The sequence below is a fragment of the Mytilus edulis genome, chromosome 10, assembly GCF_963676685.1.
Source record: "Mytilus edulis chromosome 10, xbMytEdul2.2, whole genome shotgun sequence".
In the NCBI taxonomy this organism is placed as follows: domain Eukaryota; kingdom Metazoa; phylum Mollusca; class Bivalvia; order Mytilida; family Mytilidae; genus Mytilus; species Mytilus edulis.
In genome coordinates this window covers 63,124,601-63,150,972 of record NC_092353.1, presented here as the reverse complement: position 1 = coordinate 63,150,972, position 26,372 = coordinate 63,124,601, and the positions used below count along the sequence as shown (strand labels likewise).

At 30.6% G+C, this 26,372-nt stretch overlaps 1 protein-coding gene across 1 annotated transcript; it reads left to right on the top strand.

Moving 5' to 3' along the window:
* The first annotated feature begins 1,512 nt into the window (after positions 1-1,512).
* Positions 1,513-25,721, top strand: LOC139492224 (transmembrane protein 216-like). The gene is made up of 6 exons (XM_071280409.1): positions 1,513-1,653; positions 5,576-5,592; positions 14,276-14,369; positions 19,544-19,636; positions 24,108-24,309; positions 24,956-25,721. Exons 1-6 carry the CDS (start codon positions 1,620-1,622, stop codon positions 24,969-24,971), a joined length of 456 nt encoding a protein of 151 aa, XP_071136510.1. The 5' UTR covers positions 1,513-1,619; the 3' UTR covers positions 24,972-25,721.
* Positions 25,722-26,372: the final 651 nt, after the last annotated feature.

Genomic DNA, 26,372 nt, shown 5'->3' with positions numbered 1-26,372 from the left:
TATCCGGTCGTTCCGGCCCCAAGTCAATCCGACCAAAGTCGATCCGGCCCACGTCGATCCGGCCCCAAGTCGATCCGGCCCACGTCGATCCGGCCCCATAATAAAATATGAATAAACTATATTCACTATATGGAGGAATTTGTGACAAATTTGAACAGTATATATATAAACGAAATCATTAGTCTATAATTGGTTTGTTTATTCAACAATTGTCTGATGATTGTGAACTAAGGTAATGCCACTCGTAACGCAATCTCCGGCGCAGAGCTCACATCCGTTCCGTACTTACTACGTATCACTACACTAAATATGTATTGTAGTGTACTAAGTATACGGAAAGGAAACGAGCGCTGTACGGAGATTGCTCGTAACGGTGCATTTAATACGTTTGCGCGCATTACCATTACATTTACGTGCAAAAATCATTACCGTTTTGCGCGCAGCTTTTGATTACAATTGCGCGCATTTTTTTGACAGGTAAACTCAGGTAAAATACAGGTAATAATACTTATTTATTTATAATTAGTTCAATTATTTACAAGTATAAGTACTCATTCCGTTAGTCTTGGTCCCCTACTCAACAACGATGAGGTGGAAGTGGGATTTCGAGCAAGATAAGTCCGTTTTATTATGCACAAGTACTAAATCCTAGAAAAATGTACAGATAAAAATGTTAAAATGCTAAAATATAGCTAATCATAAAGGTAAAAGTATTCAGTGGTAATTTCATATACTTTACATGTAGGTACGTGTCAAAACTCCATGTTTGTGCCTTAGTGTAACTTTACAAAATAACTTCAGTTATTTACTTATTTTAAAAACGATCACTATTCGTTTAAATCCTTTTCACTCTGAAATATTCGCAATGGAGTATAAATGATGATAACTTTATAATTGGTTTTATAATTCAAGATGAACAATATATAGTTTGAATTAAGGATTATTTTCAAAATTAATAATTGATAGTCATATTTATTATGAAAATAAAAAAATATATAGTCAATTATAATTTAATTAAATTTTTATTAATATTTTTACCTGAGTTTACCTGTAAAATGAATGCGCGCAAATGTAATCAAAAGCTGCGCGCAAACGTAAAACATTTTAATCCCCAAATGCGCGCAAATGTAGTGCGCCCACTCGTAATCACTTAATTCAATCAAATCCTGATTAATTAAAGTTACGTAATGAACAAGGTCGATCTTTTCGTTTGTATATAATCAGATAATATTAATTCGATCTTTTGTTGGGTGTATATAATAATAATCAATTGTATTTTTATTTCAGGTAACATATAACATTTTTTTTTTGTAATATCGAATATAGTCAATATATTTTAAGTGTGTATGTATCAGCTTGGGGATCGGGAACTAGTCAAGTTTGAAAAACTTTATTTATAAACTCATCTCCCAGGGTACTTATCACACAATCAAGAATTACATTGGAAGAAAAAATCAGTGAACAGATCTTTATTTCATTTTTAATTTTCACTTTTAAACACAGGCTGAAATAAAACTGGCGTAATTTATTTGTTTCCTTTTAGTCCTTTTATATTCGCGATTAATTTGATCTGAGGTCGGAGTGAAGATATTTATTTTCATACAGAAATTTGTTTGAATATGGCTACCGCGGGACAACAACCAAAACCAAAAGGTATTTTAGCTTCAGAAAACTATACAGACAATTCTAACAAATCTAAGATAGCATTTTTCAATTAACTATTTTATCAGAACAATACGAAGAGCATAGAAAATTTCATTTAGTGACCCGTATTATGTATTTGAATCATTCAGACTGACATGCACAAACAAGTTTTACATTCATAAATTTAAAGTTGTTTTATATTAGTAGCCAGTCTTCACGCTGAGTGGCAGCCCAGGCAGCCCAGGCTTGTAAAATTGCTCTCGGGCCTCTAAAAATTATATCTACAGGCCAACAGAATCTTACTAAAAATTTTCAAAAATTGAGCTCAGGGCCTGTAGATTTAAAAGTTCATCGTGAAGACTGAGTAGCAAGAGACAACAAATCTCATTATATACCTCATGACATGTACAAATGAATTGATGTATTTGATGATTTAATATGAGGCAGGCAATACCTGTGAAAGGGAACAAAGTCTGTATGAATTATTTTTGTAACTTCAAAATCTGTTGAAAAAGAAACGGAAAAAATTATACCGTAACGTTTCCGATTTTGGTTCTGTTGTGAGGGATTTTACTTGTGACATTATTTAAATTATGATGTCATGTTCAATGTTAACAAAGAAACGCTATCATTAGGTTACGTTTATTCATATCAAAGACAAAGAATTCGCCTTTTCAGAATCTAATGGACTATGGGTAATCTCATTGTTCGTACACCAAAATGAAAATAACGTCAGATAACTGGTTGAATTTCCATTGTTTGGAAAGTTTTAAACTAATCACAACGTTTTGGTGTACATTTTTGAAAATATTACCCAGCATGCATTAGATTCTGAAACGGCTAATTATTTAAAATAAAATTGGTATACACCTTATCGCTATTCCCGGCTGACCCGTCCGCTTGAACTTTTGACGTCAACAACAATCACTTTTCCATTGTGGCGTCAGACATTTTGTTTTATGACGTCAAAATTTTACGGGAACCTGTGTGATTTCCAGCAATGGCGGACAAATAGCGATAAGGTGTATTGTGTTCCTTGATTTTCTATACTTTACTAGACTACTCAAATTCTCATCATGGCTCATGACAACGTGACTGGAAGAAGGAAGTAGATTTATGTTTTCTGCGCAAATGCAGGAATTAAGAAATTGACAAAAAAAATTCACGATTTTGAGTTCATTAGTCATGTTAGTACAATGAAAATTTCCCCATTTTTTTTTATTGATTTTTCTACTGTAATAGGGGACTTTGTGCCCTTATTTAACACAAGAAGAATGTCATGCATCTTATAATATTGAACTGTATCATAATCATGATAAATGAATGATACCCTTTTTATACAACCACAAACATGTCACAAACAAATTTTGGGGTCATATATATACACCTTTTCGCTATTTGTCCGATATTTGTCATTTTGGGAATCATGTCTCTCACCAGAAAAGATAGTCAATTTCGCCTGCCTTTGTTACGTCATTTACCAGATAGACAGTGTGCCTGTATCCCTGCTGTATTAAACGTTTCCAGCACTTTTATAATCATCATTCTGTAATCATGGTAATCATGGTAATATAGAAATGATTTATGTTCCATAAGTACGTAATCTTGATTCCGGTATGACTGAGGGAGGGTGACAATCTAATTAGTTTTTAATTTCCCAAATATTTTGTGCAGTATAAAATCAAACTTTTTCACCTGTTTGCTCATGTTGGAAATGACAATGCATACATTTTTGTCACGTGGTAATTAAAGTCATAGGACAGATTGTCTGAACAGCGGTATCCCTTATTTGGCCTACTACTGGACATCACAAAGGTTTCCCAAAAATTTGGATGTCATAATCCATGTAATCATGATAATACAAAATATTTGACACCACACCACAAAGGAAAAGTCATTGTCAATAGTTTAAGCGGGGCAAATTCTCTTGGTCAACCAAACAGATTTCCAAATAGCAATAAGGTGTATTGCTATGAGGTCGTCATTGCCAGCATTATTGTCATCAGTTTCCTGACATTAACTTAAGTTAAAGTGTATGGATCTCTTTGAAATTTATCAAAAACTTGAAAAGGTTCAATACCACAAAAGAAAGGTTGGGATTGATTTTGGGAGTGATGGTCCCAACTGTTTAGGAATAAGGAGCCAAAAAAGGGCCCAAAACAATGAAATTGAGAATGGAAAGTTGGATTATGTCAGAGTCAATAACCCAACCAAAGAGTTGATAACAGCTGAAGGCCACCAATGGGTCTTCAACACATGACTCAGCGAGAAAATCCTGCACGGCCGAGAGGTGGTCCTCAACTTTTCTAGTTTCCGGACTATTATACAACTTGTGTATAAATATTTTGATTGCTCTGAAATTTTACCTCAAAGTTCAATACCACAAGTAAAAGGTTTTGATACATTATGGGCATTTGTAGGGGGTAATTTCACATATATATACCAATCAGGAATTAGGGAGCCAATTTTTTTTTCTTTTTCTCCAAGATGTACATGTAGAGGACCACTGTCAAATTCCTGTTTACTGATTTGACTGAAATTCTCATATTTGATTTATAACCATGTAAAATATTTATCCCAATTAGTCTTTTATAGACCAAGTTTACAGAGCCTGGGATTGATAATATGTAAAATCAATTTGTATGTATTTTAGTCTTGATGCCATCTAATTTACTATTACGTTGACCTCTGAAGACCTCCTATAGTCATATAAGCCGAGTAAAAGATTTTATGTATAGATCAATGAGACAACAAACCAAAGACACACATAACAATAAAATAAATCTTTTCTAGAGGGTAACATACAGCCTTCAATTTTATACCAGTTTTTATACAATAAGTTGGAAATTGAAGTTTGCATTATTGCAAACCCTATCATACTTTTCCACAGATATACCTGCAAGTTACCTGTCGATTTAAACCTTTGTAAGTTCTATTGTCCCATCTAACAAATACAGTACTGAATAGCTATTGTTTATGTGTAGTTTATACAATGGGATCTTTAAATTTCTTCCAAGAGAAATCTATCACGCGCACTCATTGATTAATTTACCTGAACAAAAAATTGAACTGTCAATGATGAAAAAATACTTATACTTATACCAATACTAAATAAGGACTCATAAAACTGCATGTACCTGGTGGTGTTGTATTTATTCAATATCAATGTCATCAATAATACAGTTTTAATGTGTTCAATATAAAACACTGACTCAAAAAATAAAGGTTGATTTCTGATCAAATATTCAATATTTATTTGACCTATTAAAATTTTTTTTTTTTTGCATTGTGTGTTTGATAAATAAAAACTTAAATATTAATATTTTTAAAGTAAGGTCTTCATAAATGTATTCTATAATTGAACAACAACCAAAACCTGCAAATTCATCATGTTCATTGGAAAAATACTAAAAAATGTGTCAGAAATAAACTTTTTACTATTAAATCAGATTTTATATTGAACAGATTGATATTAAATAAATACAATATATTGCATGCAGTTTATGTGAGTTTATAGAAGTTTTCAATAAAAAAAAAGGAGATATTCTTTTTTGGTCAGTTAAATTAAATAAATTTTAAAAGTAAATTAAATAAATCAATGAGTGATAGATTTCTCCTAGAAGGAATTAAAAGGTCCCAGTGAATAAACTACACAGAGAACAATATATATCTTTATTTCAAAGTCTATTTACACTATAGGCATATTGCTATAGCTATTGTATTTGTTCAATTGGACAATAGAACTGCCAAAAGTTTAAATGGACAGGTAACTATCAGGTGAATCTGTGGAAAAGTATGATAGGGTTCGCAATAATACATTTAGAATATTCAAAGCATATATATACATGTACAAAATGATGTATGCTCATATTTATATAAAATTATCACTGATTATTATTGCAATAATTGATATTTTCCTTTTTTTTTTCAGGCAGAATACAGTTAATTGTATCCTTTCAAGATGAAAAGTCATATTGACTATTTCTTTTTCATTTTATACGACCACAAAAATATATTTTTTTATAGTCGTTTATTGGTATCACATCGTTGTTGTATGTAGACGCATGATTTCCAGATAATAACTTAAGTATGAGTAAATAAAAATCAATAAAATTTTAACACAAGGTTTATAACCACAAAGGAAGGTTGGGATTGATTTGGGGGGTTTTGGTCCCAACAGTTTAGGAATTAGGGGCCAAAAGGGTTCACAATTAAACTTTGTTTGATTTCATCAAAATTTGAATTATTGGAGTTCTTTGATATATGCTGAATCTAACCGTGTATTTAGATTCTTAATTTTTATGCCCCACCTACGATGGCATTATGTTTTCTGGTCTGTCCGTTTGCTCGTCCATCTGTCTGTCTGTCTTCAGGTTAAAGTTTTTGATCAAGGTAGTTTTTGATGAAGCTGAAGTCCAATCAACTTGAAACTTACTATGGATTCATTTATTTTCGTGGGTATCAATTTTTCGTGGATTAAGGAAATCTTGCATTTTCGTGGGTATTTGATTTCGTTGTTTGGAAAATCTCTGCATACAAAGCCAATAGAAAATGTGTGATTCCTTGAACATTTAAATTCGTGGTTCATCTGGAACCACGAAAACCATGAAAATTGGTATCCGACGAATAATAATGAATCCACAGTAGTACACATGTTCCTTAACCCTTTCCTCCATAATGACACCTTTTGACGCCTCCCCCTTTACTCCATAATGACGCCTTTTGACGCCTCCCCCTTTACTCCATAATGACGCCTTTCGACGCCTGTGTAGTGCCTCAGTTGAAACGTATTACCTAGGATAAAACTTCATCAGACTTTAAAAAAAAAATGTAATTTATATAAAAAGGATATTCATGAGAACATCTGACTGGAATTTTATTGATGGAAAATTTGTTTTTCGCAATGCATTAATACTTTAAACATGTTAAACCTGATGATTTTTTTTCATTGAAAAAATCCTATGCGAATCAAGTATGGAAAAAAAAGAATTCCATGGAGGAAAGGGTTAATATGATATGATCTTTCTAATTTTAAAGCCAAATTAGACTTTTGACCCCTATTTTATGGTCCACTGAACATAGAAAATGAAAGTGCCAGTGCCAGTTTCAGGTTAAAGTTTTTGGTCAAGGTAGTTTTTGATGAAGTTGAAGTCCAATCAACTTGAAACTAAGTACACATGTTCCCTATGGTATGATCTTTCTAATTTTAGATTTTTTACCCAATTTCACGGTCCATTGAACATGTAAAATGTGCCAGTGGGGCGTTCATGTACTTTGGACACATTCTTGTTGGTCCTGTTTCAAATTGGTCTGGTTCAAAGGGTCCAAAATTAAACTTAGTTTGATTTTTTTCAAAAATTTAATTCTTGGGATTCTATGATATGCTGAATCTGAACTGATGTAAGTAGATTTTTCCCATCTCCCAGATTTGCAGTTTTTATACTAGCCCAAAAATTTAAAAATTTTGGTCGTATATTGGTATCACGTTGGCGTTGTCTTCTGCGTCGTCGTCGTCGTCCGAATACTTTAAGTTTTCGCACTCTAACTTTAGTAAAAGTGAATAGAAATCTATGAAATTTAAACACAAGGTTTATGACCACAAAAGGAAGGTTGGGATTGATTTTGGGAGTTTTAGTTCAAACAGTTTAGGAATTAGGGGCCAAAAAGGGCCCAAATAAGCATTTTCTTGGTTTTCGCACTATAACTTTAGTTTAAGAAAACAGAAATCTATGAAATTTTGACACAAGCTTTATGACCACAAAAGGAAGGTTGGGATTGATTTTGGGAGTTTTAGTTCCAACAGTTTAGGAATTAGGGGCCAAAAAAGGGCCCAAATAAGCATTATTCTTGGTTTTCGCACAATAACTTAAGTATAAGTAAATAGAAATCTATGAAATTTAAACACAAGGGTTTATGACCACAAAAGGAAGGTTGGGATTGATTTTGGAGGTTGAGGTCCCAACAGTTTAGGAATAAGGGGCCAAAAAGGGGCCCAAATAAGCATTATTCTTGGTTTTCGCACCATAACTTTAGTATAAGTAAATAGAAATCTATGAAATTTAAACACAAGATTTATGACCATAAAAGGAAGGTTGGGTTTGATTTTGGGAGTTTTGGTCCCAACAGTTTAGGAATAAGGGGCCCAAAGGGTCCAAAATTGAACTTTGTTTGATTTCATCAAAAATTGAATAATTGGGGTTCTTTGATATGCCGAATCTAACTGTGTATATAGATCCTAAATTTTTGGTCCCGTTTTCAAATTGGTCTACATTAAGGTCCAAAATTGAACTTAGTTTGATTTTAACAAAAATTTAATCCTTGGGGTTCTTTGATATGCTGAATCTAAAGATGTACTTAGATTTTTGATTATTGGCCCAGTTTTTAAGTTGGTCCAAATCGGGGTCCAATATTAAACGTTGTATGATTTCATCAAAAATTAAATAATTGGGGTTCTTTGATATGCCAAATCTAACTGTGTATGTAGATTCTTAATCTTTGGTCCCGTTTTCAAATTGGTCTACATGAACATAATGAAAGTTCAAAGGGTTTAAAATTAAACTAAGTTTGATTTTAACAAAAATTAAATTCTTGGGCTTTTTTGATATGCTGAATCTAAACATGTACTTAGATTTTTTATTATGGGCCCAGTTTTGAAGTTCAAATCAGGATTCAAAATTATTATTTTAAGTATTGTGCAATAGCAAGAAATTTTCAATTGCACAGTATTCAGCAATAGCAAGAAATCTTCAATTGCACAGTATTGTGCAATAGCAAGAAATTTTCAATTGCACAGTGATCTTCAATTGCACAGTATTGTACAATAGCAAATATTTTCAATTGCACAGTATTGCACAATAGCAAGAAATATCTAATTGCAAAATTTCAATTGGAGTTATCTTTCTTTGTCCAGAATAGTAGTTGAATCAACTTAAATCATTGTTTTAAACAATATACAATGTATATTCACTTTTACTACCAACTGACAAATTAAAACAACTCTACCATTCAGTGATAACAAGCACTTTATTTTACATTTTAATATTTTATGATGTATTTAAATGAGTAGTTATTGTTGCAAACTCCATTAGAAATTTGAATTGAGATCAGTTTTGGAAAAAGGGAAAGGGGGATGTGAAAAAAAATGGGGGGGGGGGGGGGGGGGGGTTAAATTTTTCTCATTTCAGATTTGATAAATAAAAAGAAAATTTCTTCAAACATTTTTTTGAGAGGATTAATTTTCAACAGCATAGTAAATTGCGCAAAGGCAAAAAAAATATATTTTAAGTTCATTAGACCACATTCATTCTGTGTCGGAAACCTATGCTGTGTCAACTATTTAATCATAATCCAAATTTAGAGCTGAATCCAGCTTGAATGTTGTGTCCATACTTGCCCCAACCATTCAGGGTTCAACCTCTGCGGTCGTATAAAGCTGTGCCCTGCGGAGCATCTGCTTGCTTATTATCTTGAATATTATTATAGATAGAGATAAACTGTTAACATCAATAATGTTCAGCAAAGTAAGATTTACAAATAAGTCAACATGACCAAAATGGTCAGTTGACCCCTTGAGGAGTTATAATAATATAATAATAATATAATAATAATAATAATAAATTCTTTATTTAAAGAGGGTAAACACAGTTAGTTACAATCACTAATCTTCCCTGAGGCCCTCATATACATGTATGCAATACAAGTAAAAACAAAATGATAATAATAAGAGAAAAAAGCAAACATACAACATATAAACACAATTTTATAGACATAATAGTTCAATGTACATGTACCATGATTAAAAGATATAAAACAGTTACATATCGCATGTAGTAAATAGACCTAGAATATACAAATCATTAAAATCATACATTCTAAGAGTAATAGTTGCAATCATTTCAGACTGAATATTGCGACTGTCTCAAGTATTGTTTTATAATTTGTTTAAAAGAATAAGTGTTTTGCACTTTACGCATTTCATATGGTAGTCCGTTCCATAAAACTGATCCAGAATAAGCAAAAGATTTTTTAAACAGTTCAGTTTTTATACGACCGCAAATTTTGAAAAAATTTTCGTCGTATATTGCTATCACGTTGGCGTCGGCGTCGTCGTCGTCGTCGTCGTCGTCCGGCGTCCGAATACTTTTAGTTTTCGCACTCTAACTTTAGTAAAAGTGAATGGAAATCTATGAAATTTTAACACAAGGTTTATGACCACAAAAGGAAGGTTGGTATTGATTTTGGGAGTTTTGGTCCCAACATTTTAGGAATTAGGGGCCAAAAAGGGCCCAAATAAGCATTTTCTTGGTTTTCGCACTATAACTTTAGTTTAAGTTAATAGAAATCTATGAAATTTTGACACAAGGTTTATGACCACAAAAGAACGGTTGGGATTGATTTTGGGAGTTTTGGTCTCAACAGTTTAGGAATTAGGGGCCAAAAAAGGGCCCAAATAAGCATTATTCTTGGTTTTCGCACAATAACATTAGTTTAAGTAAATAGAAATCAATGAAATTTAAACACAATGTTAATGACTACAAAAGGAAGGTTGGTATTGATTTTGGGAGTTTAGGTCCCAACAGTTTGGGAATTAGGGGCCAAAAAGGGACCCAAATAAGCATTTTTCTTGGTTTTCGCACCATAACGTTAGTATAAGTAAATAGAAATCTATGAAATTTAAACACAAGGTTTATGACCATAAAAGAAAGGTTGGGTTTGATTTTGGGAGTTTTGGTCCCAACATAATAAGGGGCCCAAAAGGTCCAAAATTAAACTTTTGTTTGATTTCATCAAAATTGAATAATTGGGGTTCTTTGATATGCTGAATCTAACTGTCATGACTGTGTATGTAGATTCTTAACTTTTGGTCCCGTTTTCAAATTGGTCTACATTAAGGTCCAAAGGGTCCAAAATTAAACTTAGTTTGATTTTGACAAAAAATGAATCAGTTAGGTTCTTTGATATGCTGAATCTAAAAATGTACTTAGATTCTTGATTATTGGCCCAGTTTTCAAGTTGGTCCAAATCGGGGTCAAAAATTAAACTTTGTTTGATTTCATCAAAAATTGAATAAATGGGGTTCTTTGATATACCAAATCTAACTGTGTATGTAGATTCTTCATTTTTGGTCCTGTTTTCAAATTGGTCTACACTAAAGTCCAAAGGGTCCAAAATTAAACTTAGTCTGATTTTAACAAAAATTGAAATCTTGAAGTTCTTTGATATGCTGAATCCAAAAATGTACTTAGATTTTTTATTATGGGCCCAGTTTTCAAGTTGGTCCAAATCAGGATCTAAAATTATTATATTAAGTATTGTGCAATAGCAAGTCTTTTCAATTGCACAGTATTGCGCAATGGCAAGAAATATCTAATTGCACAATATTGTGAAATATCAAATTTTTTTTTAATTAGAGTTATCTTTCTTTGTCCAGAATAGTAAGCAAGAAATATCTAATTGCAAAATATTGTGCAATAGCAAGATTTTTTTTTAATTGGAGTTATCTTTCTTTGTCCAGAATCAACTTAAATCTTTGTTATATACAATATACAATGTATATTCACTTTTTACTACCAACTGATAAATTAAAATAATCTTTACCATTCAGTGATAACAAGCAGTTTTTTTACATCTTAATATTTTATGATGTATTTAAATGAGTAGTTATTGTTGCAAACTCCATTAGAAATTTTAATTGAGATTAGTTTTGGAATAAGGGAAAGGGGGATGTGATTAAAAAAATTGGGTTCAATTTTTCTCATTTGAAATTTCATAAATAAAAAAGAAAATTTCTTCAAACATTTTTTTGAGAGGATTAATATTCAACAGCATAGTGAATTGCTCTAAGAGAAACAAAAATTTTAAGTTCATTAGAACACATTCATTCTGTGTCAGAAACCTATGCTGTGTCAACTATTTAATCACAATCCAAATTTAGAGCTGAATCCAGCTTGAATGTTGTGTCCATACTTGCCCTAACCGTTCAGGGTTCAACCTCTGCAGTCGTATAAAGCTACGCCCTGCGGAGCATCTGGTTGGCTTTGGAACTATCAAATTACCTTGAGTAACACCCCTTAAAGCATAAGGATTATTTACAGATATAAGTTGAAACTTTTGAATTAGGTACTGTGGTGCTTCTTTCCGCATACATTTAAATAGCAATAAATATTTGTGGTATTTGATTCTGTTTTCTACTGTCATCCAACCAAGTTTTTTAAATAAGGGGGCTGATGGGGATAATGGGTCTGCATCAAGAATTAATCTTGCTGCTCTTTTTTGAAGTTTTAATATTCTTACTATCCCTTCATTTTTACATTCTCCCCAAATAATACAGCAGTAATCGATGAGAGGCAGAATATACCCATTATAATATGCTTTCCTGGCATTTATATCTAAAAATTTCTTTAATTTAGAAAGAAGGTATATATTCTTGATGAAATGCTAGCACACATTTGATCAATTTGGTTTTTCCAGCTAAGTGTGCTGTCAATTTTAACACCTAATAATTTCTCACATGATGAATTTTGTAGTGTTTCTGAATTTATTACTAAATTTGGTTGAAAAGATTGGGTTGATAATTTCTGACTTGTTCCAGTAACCAAACATTTAGTTTTTTTGGTATTGATGAACATATTATTCATTTTGCACCATTCTTCAACTTTGCATAAATCTTCTTGAACATCATCATGTAAATTTTCTATACTTTTCCCGGATTTATGAAGAGTAGTATCATCAGCATACAAGTCTGTTTTACAATTTTTAATGCACAGGGGAAGGTCATTTATAAATAAGACAAATAATAGAGGACCTAGTATAGATCCTTGGGGGACACCAAATTTCACATCTTTTTTATCAGAATTAACATTGCAAATGTTTACTTGCTGTGTTCTATTACTTAGGTATGACCTGAAAAAACCTACTGCAGACTCACTGAATCCATAAATACAGTCTGCACCAAAAACTTTTTCAACTTATAGTCCGAAGACCAATATTCTGACTTTTTTCTTATTGGTCCAAACAAATTTTTGCAAAAACTTACTAGTCCGAATGAAATTTTACTAGTCTGGGGCAGCGGACTAGTGGCTAACCGTGCAGACTGTAAATAGCAAGCTTTAAGCAAAGAATGTCATGATCTACAAGATCAAATGCCTTTTTAAAGTCTAACAGTATTGCTAAGTTAAGATTACCATCATTCATTTCTTGCAGCCATTTGTCAATGATATCAATAAGTGCAGTTTGACAAGAATGATGTGGCCTAAAACCTGATTGTGTAGGATGTAAAAGTTTAAATTTAGACAAGTACTTATACATGTTATTTGAGACATGCCTTTCTAATACTTTTGATAAAGATGGAAGTACAGAAATTGGCCTGTAATTTGTTGCTAAAACCTTATCACCATCTTTGTAAACTGGTGTTACCTTAGCATTTTTCAGTAATGAGGGGTAGATACCAGTATCTATCATTCTGTTGAATATATATGTGAGAGGAGAGGCAATACATGGAGCACTTATTTTAAGGAATTGTGGTCCAATATTATCAGTTCCTGATGATTTATTTACATCGAGTTTAATTAACTCATCAAATAGCTCATTTATCTTTATTGGTGGTATGGTAAATTTCTCATGTTTTTGTTGTTTTAATTGATTTTTAATAAATTTGCTTAGATTATTGAAATCTGCCTTGTCAATAGATGTAATGTCCCTTTGCTCTCTTAGTTCTTCAGCACAGGAAGTAAAAAAGTTATTAAAAGTATCTGCTATAGATTGCCCTTTATAGACATTTTTTACCACTTTTTCGTAATATTTTGTAATCTTTTACAAAAATCTTCTCCTCTGAAACTACTGGACCAAGTTTAACCATACTTGGCCACAATTATCATTGGAGTATCTAGTTTAAAAAATGTGTGGCTATGACTAAAAATAGAACATGGGGGTAAAATATAGATTTTGGCTTATAATTCTGAAACCAAAGCATTTAGATTTAATCTGATTGGGTTAAATTGTTAATCAAGTCAAGATCTATCTGCCCTGAAATTTTCAGACGATTCAGACAACTGGTTGTTGGATTGCTGCCCCTGAATTGGTAATTTTTAAAGAAATTTTAACGTTTTTGGTTATTATCTTGAATATTTTTATAGATAGAGATAAACTGTAAACATCAATAAAGTTCAGCAAAGTCAGTTCTACAAATAGGTCAACATGACCAAAATTGTCAGTTGACTCCTTAAGGAGTTATTGACCTTTATAGTCAATACACAAAATATTTTCCTCTGTTACTAATGGGCCAAGTTCATTGTAGATAGAGATAATTGTAAGTAGCAAGAACGTTCAGTAAAGTAAGAACTTCAAACACATCACCATCTGACACCAAAACACAATTTTGTCATGAATCCATCTGTGTCCTTTGTTTAATATGGACAAACACCAAGGTGAGCAACACAGGCTCTTTAGAGCCTCTAGTTTATTATGGGCCCAGTTTTCAAGTTGGTCTAAATCAGGGTCCAAAATTAAACTTCGTTTGATTTCAACAAAAAATGTATGTGTCATGTATGTATGAAGAAGTTACATAATGTTTTAAGATGTCATCAAAATAAAACTATTCAAGAAGTATTATGAATCCTTAACAGATTCAAAGAGATCTTCACTACCCTACCAAGTTTTACTATATTTGAATGGATGGTACTTTGGATTCTTTTTCATTTGTGAAATACTCATTTTCATATTTAAAGGTAGGTATTCATTATTGAATCTTATAATACATTGTAGCTGTTTAGATTGTTTTTAAGTTTATTAAGAGATCAGCATGATCAGTCTAGTACTCTACCATTGATCACTTCTTTTTTAAGGTAAAAATATCCTTTAATTTTATAGCTTAATAATGTTTTTTTTTATTTTAAAACTTTTGATACATTTTGTACATGCTGAATCATTTGTTAATCAGGCCAAAGTAAAAAAAAATGGTCCCAATTTATTTTTTTTGGTCAAATTTCAACAAAGTTTTAGTGCATTTTCTTTTACTGTATCTTGATACATATACATTTAAGTTGATATATCCAAAAGGATATAAAAAGTATAAAGAAACAAAAAAGTTCTGAAACTTAATTGACATAAACCAATAAAAAAAAAATCAAGTATACCTTTTGGGAATAAGTTTTCAGACAAACACTATTTAATATTAATATTTGTTTCACCCCATTTAATTGCAGAAATCCAAACATTACTTTTAATGCAAAAATTGATAATCTCATCTGATTATAATTTTTTTTAATGTTTTTGCCTATTTTTTGTATCAATTCATTTAAAGTTGATTGAAAAAGTTTTAATTAAAAATTAATTCATCAATAAGTTTATAAAAAACCTTCTCCTTATCAAAATTTACCCTTTATTACAGTGACTTGACTGTTAGTGTTGCTATCCACTAATTGCAACTCATTCAAAATTTTGACCAAATTGCAATTTGTTTTATAAAATCAAATTGTTCAACTAGTCAGAATATTGAGCAAATTGTTCATTCAAAATGTGAAAGTGCAAGGTGATAAAATAAAATATACTTACAATCCTATAAGACTTTAACTGCACTTTAATGATGTTATTACTAAATTTTTCTATCAATCTGTATAGTTATATTATAGCCATTACCATACTAAAGGTAAAATGTTTTATTTTGAATTGCTATAAAAATGTCCAAACTAAGCTTTTATATAGTTTTTCTTTCGAAAAGGATTTTATATTTATAAGAATCATATATCATTTAAAATAATACATCATATATTCAGTAAAATACGTGTGAAATAACAATATGCTATTGATAAGTTTCCTTGGGGAGATAACCTAAAATACTATTCTTTTGAATAAAGATTTTTTGAAACCAAAAAAGATTATCTCCCCTTCCTACAAACATATTGCAATTTCACAAATATTTTACTGAATATGAAATGTTTTTATTCACATAATGTGTGATTCTTATGAATATAGAATACTTTTCGAAAGAAAAACTATATAAAAGCTTAGTTTGGACATTTTTATAGCAATTAAAAATAAAACAGTTCACCTTTAGTATGGTAATGGCTATAATATAACTATACAGATTGATAGACTGATTTAGTAATGCCATCAATAAAGTGGAGTTAAAGTCTTATAGGATTGTAAGTATGTTTTATTTTATCACCTTGCACTTTCACGACTTGACTATGGTTTTCTACAGCAGTTGGTTCAAATTTCTGACCAGTTGAACAATTTGGTTTAATAAAACAAATTGCAATTTGGTCAAAATTTTGAATGAATTGCAATTGGTGGATAGCAACACTTACAGTCAAGTCACTGTGAATTGACTGAGGAAAAATAATTGATAGAGAAATCTTTTAATAAAAAAGATATAACAAATAGAAAATACATCCAATTTCCCCTGTTTTTGTTGCACTCCTGACTTATTATACACCAAACTAAAATACAGAAACTAGAACAAAATGCTCATGATTTTTAATTTTTTTAATCATTGCTGGTTTATAAAGACCTAAATCTGTCATTTGAATGTAATTTCTGTTTAAACTTATGCATCTTACATGTCTAATGCACTTCAGACCATATTTAAATTGATTTTTCTAACATAATTGAGGGTAAGTTACCAAACTATGAACTAAATTCCATTAAATATCCATCAGAATTGTTGTTTGACTACTGAAAAAGAGATCTGCAATATTCAAAGTTTTTTTAACTCTTATTTTTTTTTTAATTATTACTTATATAAGTTACTTTATTTTCCCTATCTTGTTGCACTCCTGACATTCAATATATATCATATTTTATACATCATCAAAACATACCATCATTTCTAGATTAAGTGTTTATATACATATATGCCTTTCAGATTTGACATTTTATTTTCATTTAAACAATACTTTTTAGCTATATCATACATACATGTATCACTTATTGTATACATAAGTTCAAGTCTCATCACATTTTGCTACTTTTTTTTTAAATGGCAGTCATTGCAATGTTAAAATGGGCTGAATTTTGTGGCTTGATGTGTAGAACAATCCTGCTAAATATCTTTGGAAAATTTCAAGCATAAGAAAAATTACATTAAAAAAAGATGCCAAAATTGTCAGGAGTGCAACACTTTTTCTTCACATTTTGAAAAAAAAAAATTATTTGAAAGACACAACAACTTGTAATATAATGACATGTGCCATAGATTCTTATGTTTATTACAACTAGTATGTCTTAGTGATGAATTCAGCTCAGAATGAAGCTTATCCATTGAACCGATTTGATACAGATGTGTTTTGAAAAAAGAGTTGTGCCATGTCAGGAGTGCAACAAAAAAGATAACATTACTGATAATCTCAGCTCCTGGTGACTTATTTGCATCTAAACATGTTTTACAACTATTTAGGTTACTTGTAGGAGTTATAATAAATTCTTACTTGTAAATATCAAAGCAGGACTTTGATCTAAGAAATATAGTTTGTCCCAAGCAAAAATTCTTGAATGACCAATTTTTATATCATTTCAGAATTTAGGAAGCTGATTCTCTTAAACTGCATTTTTATGAGAAATAACAATATTCATGATATTTCTAAGGTTTCAAAAGTTTTATAATGGTTTCATGTTATACTTATTAGATTATTATAACTAATAACAAACAATTAATTTTGTTGTTATAACTAATAACAAAGAATTAATTTTGTTGAACTCCTCACATGAATTTACCACAACAAATAGTTTTGCACATATCTAATTTTTTAGAAAGTTTCGCAAATTTCGAGTTCATCTTGCGGATGTAATATTAAAATAAATGAAAGATCTATGGGAAAGATTGTTGATGAAACTAAACTTACTTAACTTACTTGAGAATACAATCAGACCAACTATGGGATCAAAACACACTATCAAAGTCAACATCGACTATAACTTTGATGAGCAGAAAATTGAGAAAAAAAATCTGAAAGAAGATCCACCTCAAGGACACACTAGACAAATATAACCAAAGAAAGAACAAGAAATGTAAAACTTAATTACAAAGACTTAAACTTGAAAACAAAAAACATAGATATAAAAAATGGAAAAAAACCCAGAGAGATTGGCAACAAAAGAGAAAAAATAAATTTGCACATGCCAAAAAAAAAAATGCAAACCCACAGAAAATTATCTAGTCGATAAGTAAAAGTACAGGTGCATTTTACACCATCTAGAGAAATCAGAAAGACAAGACTAAGTACAAATGTATAGGGAAAATTTGTCCTGACAAACCCATATCTTGCCCTTAAACAATTGAATACATCATATCCACAGCTAAGCCAAGGTAGTTGTAAAAACTTAACAGTACTGATGGAAGTGTGCTAGAAATTGAAGGGTGCTGAAGTGGAAACAAAGTTGAGAGACCCTTAATAGATCTGGAAACCTGAAAAGAAACTGGCATTTTCAAAAAGAATAGAGGCTACCTAAAAACTTAGACTTAGAACTAAAGAACTCTTTGAAAATGTCATTTTTTTCAACAGTTTTCAGACCTTAAAGGGGTTCCTCAACTTTGTTTATACTTCAACATGTTTATGACTCATCAATTTCTTTTACACAGCTGCCATCAGTTCTCATTAACTCTGACAACCACCTTGGTGTTGCTGTGGATATGATATGCTCCAGTGTTTTAGCACAAGATTTGGGATGGTCAGGCAGATAATGTTTTTTTCTTTGACTTCTCTTTCTGATTTCTCTAGGAACTGTAAGTGCATCTGTACTTTTGCTACATCATGTACATGAGTGGACAATTTTCTGCTGGTTTGCAACTTCTTTAGCTTGTGTCAATTTTCTTCTTTTTTTGTTACCACTTTTTCTGTTTTGTTTTCTTTTTCTCATATGTGTTTTAATTCTTAAGTCAAAGTCTTTTGAATTAAGTTTTACATTGTTCTTTGTTTAGATTTGTTTAGATTGTCCTTCAGATTAGGATCTTATTTCGTTGTTTTCCTCAATTTTCTATCCTTCAAGGTTGAAGTTGTTTTTTACTTTGTATGCACTTAGCCTGTGTGATGTAACTCTAAAGTTTAGTTTCACAACCATCTTTCCCATCTTTCATTCATTGAAAGGTTGGGTCTTAGAATTGAACTCAAATTGTGCTAAATGGTTTGTTATGGTAAATCCATGTCAGGAGTGTAACACAATTAATAGTATTCTAAAACTTGTAAATTGAAATATGGTTATTTCCTAATCAAATGACAAAGTTTAAGACAATTAGGTTCCATAATTTGAAAATTATATGAAAATTTAGCATTAGAATATGTTTGCTTGTGACAAAAAACAATTCTTGGATCTAAGTCCTGTTTTGAAATTTACCTTTAAGAATTTATTATAACTCGTACATTCAACCTAAATAGTTAGAAAACATGTTTAGATGCAAATAAGTCACTAGGAGCTGAGATTATCTTAAAATGTAAGTCCAAGAAAGTGTCATTTTAAAAGTGTTGCACTCCTGACATCAAAGAAATGGTTCTAAAAGAAAAATTCCTTGTCTAATGATTTTTTAACATAACTTTTTTAATACTTGAGATTTACCGAAGATATTTTGCAGGAATATTCTACACATCAAGCCACATCATTTTATCCAATCAAATTATCAGCATGGTTGATAAATATTGCAATATATGCAAGGAACCATTTATTTTGACTTTGCCCTAATGTTACTTGTACAAAACATGGTTTGGATGGTACATATAGTTATATTCCTATTTTGCTTGTTGAATACATTATGTGTAATCAGAGTTTTAAGATGATCAGTAAAATGTATATGGAACTTGAAAAAGCAAATCAATGTGTTTGTTTACCTTATAAGGACTATTTATTACAAATTTATTCATAAGATTATACAATAATCAATATATATATAGAAATTGGTAATTTCTTGCAGGAGAAACATTACCTTATGCTGAAAATGTGTTGCCTGCTGAAGTCATACTGGTTTTCCTCCTAGCAGCAATTGAAGCCCTCAGAATTTTTTTTGGTAACTTAATTATTAAAATTTTAATTTTAATAGTTTAGAAATGTGTTAATTATTAAGTTATTTACACCAACCAAAAAGTTAATAGATAACATGCTCCTAGTATACAATGTATATGTGACATGTCAAAATACACGTTTACCATATATACACAGCTCACAGTACATTGTACATTGTACATTGTATATATTTAAAACTTTCTGTTTTAGATTGTTATAAATCCAATATGAGAATTTGAGTCAAATCGGTGAACATGAATTTGACAGCTAGTGTCCCTTTGAAATACAATGAATCTATATGTTTTCCTTTTTTAGATTAGAATATTGTAGAAAAAATTGCAAGAAATTAATTGCGTGTCAGAATAATAAGGGTCGGGGATACACTTATAATTAGTGTTGTCGAATTGTACAGTTTTGACTAACCAGTTACTTAGTAATTGTTCGACCGATTAACTGGTTAACCGGTAATTTAAGTTGATGTTTTTTTTTGAAGGCCTTAACTATATACATGTATATTATACCCTACAAATGTACGCTTTTGTAATACAATGAATTGTAGTTGGCATTAAAAGGCTTGTCTGTGAGGATTGATGGCGAAGTTTAACTTTTAATAATCCAATTTCCTGTATCAACTTTGGCGTTTGTTCTAACTTAAAATTAAACCTTCTTGATCACGTCGAATTGAAAAATGTCTGAAATCGATGATTCTTTCATTGTTTCTTGATGTCGAAGAATAATGTGCAGTGTTTCAATTTGAAATAATATTACCTGTTACTCGTAGCATCAGGTATACATCAATTACATCCAAGGCTTGAAGCTGATTGTATTTCGAAATTTATGAGTTGGCATTTCACTTAAAGTATGACAAAACGTTGCACGATGGATGTTGTACATGAGACAATATTTGAAAAAGTCTAATTTCCATGTCCCACCTTTCACCAGCAATTTTTTTTTTATTCAGGCATCTTTTTGGAAAATTTTAAGTTTCAGTATTAACTAGAGTATATAATGCACCAACTGCATCAAATTAAACATTCTTTTTAATATTGCTTCTAATAAAAAAATATAATTTAAAGGATCACACCCCCCCCCCCCCCCCAAATCATGTTGTCCCCTGTTATTTTCTGAAAATTAAATCAATCAAGGAATATCTAAATTAAGTAAACAGTCTTCCGATTTTCACAAGTCTGATAGATTACATGTATATAAAACACTTCTCCATTACTGGTCTGATTTTGTTATAACTAAAGCATGTAATTTTTTTGGCATTTTTAAGGGTATTTTAAATGTTGTCCTCAGGGGTAATTTCTTTCCTGTTACCGCTTTTTATTTTTTAATTGATATTGGATAGACCTACAGCTGTATGTGAGACAATATCTGAAAAATAATTTTGTTTTTCTCTCCTGTTTTTTGCGTACCTCATTTGTACCTAATGAGAATATTTCATTGTCAGCACTAAACAGTACATGTGTTTTTATAGTATCTTATCAAATTGATATGTAGATGAAAGTAAACTTCTTCACAATTCGAGTAAATGAACAAAAAGTACTGCGTATTTCCTTTCTGTTACGTTCTGTCATGTTACCTGATAAAAAGTAACAGCATAACCATAATCAGTAACAGGAAGGTATGTTCAAGACAATTTCACTGATGAATCAAAAAGTTAATCTAATATATGCCAACCATTTCATTTAATATAAGGTATCATCACCATATTAAATAAATTTCAAAATAATATACAGTATATTGAATGAAAAAATAGGTTTTTTGCTTTTGATAACTGCAGAGAAAATTGTGCAATTCTAGTAAAGTAGATAGTAACAGAAAGGAAATTATTTTAGAATTTTTCTTTACCTAGGCAGATTTTTCATCTTGCAAATACAGTTTCAAAGGATAAATGATGTTATCATTCATTTGTGACCAATCTGGAATGATGTATTTTTCTTAAACTATAAAATTAAGCATTTTTTGGAGAAAAAAATCCTTTCTGTTACCAACTCTGTCCTGTTACTGTTTTTCCTGTTACTCAAGATTCTTTTATGTTACTGACATATCTGACTATATTTTAGTATGTTTCTAAACCTTTCGTATTGCAAATGGTAAAATCAATAATTGGCATTTGATAAACTATTGCAGGATATACTAGTAAACCACAAATAGTGTCTTAAACTTATTACTTTTTCCAATTAGGAACTTTTTAAAATTTATTCACTTTGGTAACAGGAAAGAACAGTTCCTAGGTCCTCAATGTGTGTTCTTCGATTTGTGCTATTAAAATACCGGGTCTAATGACATTTTTTTTGTTTTTTTCTTATTACCAAAAATTAGACTTTTTCAGATATTGTCTCACATACAGCTTTAGGTCTATCCAATATCAATTATTGCAAATCTTATCATAGTTTTCCACAGATTCACCTGCAAGTTACCTGTCCATTTAAACTTTTGTAAATCCTATTGTCCCATCTAACAAATACAACAGCTATTGTTCTCTGTTTAGTTTATTCAATGGGACCTTTAAATTTCTTGCAAGAGAAATCTATCACTCACTGATTAATTTACCTAAACAAAAAATTGAACTGACAATGATGGAAATATATGTACGAATAAGTAATTATGAAACTGCATGTGATGTTGTATTTATTCAATCAATAACACTTTTTCAATTTGTTTGATATAAACACTGATTTAAAAATTAAAAGTTGATTTCTGATCACATTTCAACATTTTACCTATTAAAATTTGCTTTTTTTAGTCTGTTCATAAGTAAAAACTTGAAATGATAATGTTTAAATAAAGGTCTTCATAAATGTATTCTTTATAACTGAACAACCACAAAAAACATGCAAATTCTTTAAAACATAAATGCATGCAGTAGTTAAAAAAAAAATCAGAAATAAACTTTTTATAATTAAATCAGTGCTTATATTGAACAGATTGAAAATATATTATTGATATTGAATAAATACTGTATCACATGCAGTTTATGTGAGTTTATACATGTATTTCAGTGAACAAAGAAGATATTTTTTTGGTCAGGCAAATTAATCAATGAGTGATAGATTTCTCTTGGAAGAAATTTAAAGGTCCCATCAAATAAACTATACAGAGAACAATACCTGTTGTATTTGTTCAATGGGACAATAGAACTTACAAAATTTTAAATGGACAGGTAACTTTCAGGTGAATCTATGGAAAACTATGATAGGGTTCGCAATAAAAAATTAAAAAATGGAGTATATTGTAAAATTTAATTGAATTACTAATTTAAAGTTAGTGTTTTAAAAAACATGTATACTAATTATGTTTCCTAAAGATCCTGCCCCAGCTGATAGAAAACTTGTCTAAATTCTAAATAATTAATATGATGTTTTTAGGATTAACAATATCAATCAATATACTGGACAATAAGTCTGTCAAATTAATTACCACGACTATAATTTATTAAATAGAACAAAATTATTTAATGATCTCAATACTTATATTTATATCAAATCTATTACAATTGAAAAAATTCCCGGTTAACCAGTTAACGTTTTTGATATTCAGTATTCTGTCATTCCGACAGTTAACCGGTTAACTGTTGACAACACTACTTATAATGCATGATTTTGCATAATTTTTTCCCGAGCTTCTTGGGGCTTTGAGTGGCCCCAGACCCATCTCCTGAATTTTTTCTCCTCCCATCGCTCATCAGATATATTTTGCCTCACTTTTAAAAGAAGCTAGTTATGGCCCTGCCTGGTGGCCATCAAACTGAACTAATCAGATTCAGCATATAAACCAACCAATGATTTTTGGGGGTCAAACCCCCTTATATCTATAGAATGAGATATGCAAATGCTCCTCCAACTGTATGTATAGTACATGTACAAACCATGTCTAATGGACTTCCCATAAGAGTTTCCTGTTAAACTAACCAACATGTACACAAACAGTACACTCCCACATTTAACATGTCCAACAATTGTTATTGGCCAAAAACTTGTACACTATGATACTACATGTATGTACTTATGTCCTCAATATTTATGCACAAAGGTTAATGGCATTTAATGATGGCGAATATTTTTACCTCACTTTTAAAAGAGGCTTGTTACGACCCTGAGCGTTTGAATAGGTACCAACCTTCACTCTTACCTGAAACAAAAATTCATATTGTTCTGTTTGACTGAGTGTGTCAGGGAATCTGAAGTACCTATGATTTAATGTGCACCTTATTATTTTTATAATATACTTTACCAAAAAAAATGGTTTAAGGCTTAACATTTTGTAAAGAAATTCAACTGTAGAAGGAGGCCTTATGTGGACCTTTTGATGTCATATTTTATTGTATTGTTAGGTTGCAGCCCCATGGTCAGTTGACCAACAAATTATTTGATTCATATTCTTAGCTTCAACACACATTTTGTAGTTTAATATTCCTTCTCATACTGAGCATTGTTTTTGTTTTATGAATGTGGATCTTTATTTTTTAGCTCAAAAAGGTAACCTAACAGAAAGAATAGTTGGTGTATTAGTGTCTATATTACTGAGTATACCTGCTGTGCTTGGAGCTTTATATTTAATACTATGGCAGACCTATGTCTTGAGAGTTGATGTAATATTAGCTTCAATCCAGGTGGTGTTGATTGGACTGGAACTCATCTTTGGAATTATATCTATGATTACATTTGCAAGGTAAATACAATAAAAATGTTAACAATCTAGAAGTAGCAATACACATGTATCTTTCATTTTACAAGTGACAAGAAAAAACAGATTTCTCTCAAAATTTGTTAGCAATTCTTGATATTACTTTTTAACTTGCTTACTTGCCATCAAAAGATTCACAGCTTTATGGTGAAGAACATCACAAAAGTGCCTACAGCTTTTGATCAGTCATTGAGTATATTTGCAAATCTTAAATTATAAAATACAAATTGAAATGAATTAAAAGCATTGAAGCTTACTGCTTTCACTTCTTAGAGAAATTACTGTAATAAAGATACACGTAAGCAGGAAAAAATAAATCAAACAACACAAAATACATTGATAAGACATAAAATTTATGGTACAAATTTCAACTTTCATTTTGTAAAATTATATTCTTAAATAATTAGAATTATTTATTTATTTTTATAATATTCAGGGATAAAATAAATTAATTGAGGATTTTATACTTTTCTTTGCCTGATAATCACAGAGCTGTTGATGATACTATTTGTTTGAGCGGTCAGTCAATTATGGTCAATGATTTTATTTATTTTATAATTACTGCTTAACCTACATAATTAATAATGATCTTCAAATTTATTAATTTGTTGGGTTTTTTTTTTAATTTCAGAGCTACGCCATATTAAACATTTAAAGAACTTAATTGTGGTTCATCTTTGACAGTAACCTGGTGCTGAGGATACATAAATGCATACATTCTTTATAATATTTGTTATGAGGATACATAAATACATACATTCTTTATAAGATTTGTTATGAGGATACATAAATACATAAATTCTTTATAAGATTTGTTATGAGGATACATAAATGCATACATTCTTTATAAGATTTGTTATGAGGATACATAAATACATACATTCTTTATAAGATTTGTTATGAGGATACATAAATACATACATTCTTTATAAGATTTGTTATGAGTCTGACACCAATATAATCATAAATTAATTTCTGACGTGGATAGACACAACCTTTTTAAAACAATTTTGAGCCTTGAGTAATTTGTAGGCATGTAAATATAGCTTGTTACTAGTCTTAATGATTTTCCTCAAGGTTAACTGTATTTTCTTATCATTAATACATGCTCAATTGTTCTATGGTATCTTATTCTTCCAAGTCTGGTGTATCAGAATCCAGTTGCATGTAACGGTATTTATGTCATTGACAATTTATGCTAGATTTCCATCGTCTAGGATGACAAAATTATATTACAGCAAAATTATCATATACCGTCCTATAAATATTCATTCATTTTGTGGTAAACATTATATTGTAAAATATTGTACATTAAGATAAAGATAAAAAAAGATTTTGTATATATGATTATACATATTGTACATGTAGTAAATAATAAATATTTATTGAAATGAAAAGATACAGTTTCTCATTATTATTATTTAGTGAACATGAATCTTAGAATCCATGAGTCACCCAAATTTACCAGAAAAAAATTAATTAATTGGGACATAGAGACAACCTTCTTCAAAGAATTTTGAGTCTTGCACAATTTGTAGGCATGTAAACTTACCTTGCTTAGATATGGCTCTTCTGTCAGCCATTTTTGATTTGATCAGCTCTTTACCCATTGTTTGGATTGAATCATTTCTGAAATATTTTGACCCCAAGCACCCCTGTAGAGACATTCGTAGTAAAATTAGCCTCTGGTGCAGTTAAAGGACAAGGTACGATAAGGCCCGTTTTTTGCCCCCTTATTTTCCAATTTTCTAAATTTTGTTCTGGAAAGTTACTGATCTCGTTAAAATATTCCCTTAGGTTTGAAGTTTGTTTGGATGAACTTCAAAACAATCAATTTCAAAAACGGGTGAGCTTAGGGGGGTAAAAGGGCATCAAAAACGTCAAAAGAAAGAAAAATAATGATTTTTGGCCATTGCTTCTCAACATTTAAAAGCATGCACCTATGTGACCCGGAAAAAATTATGGCGATTTAGACAGCAAAAACAGTTCTCATGACATTGGAATAAAAAAATTCCTGGGTCACATTGGCACAGGCACTAAAATAATAA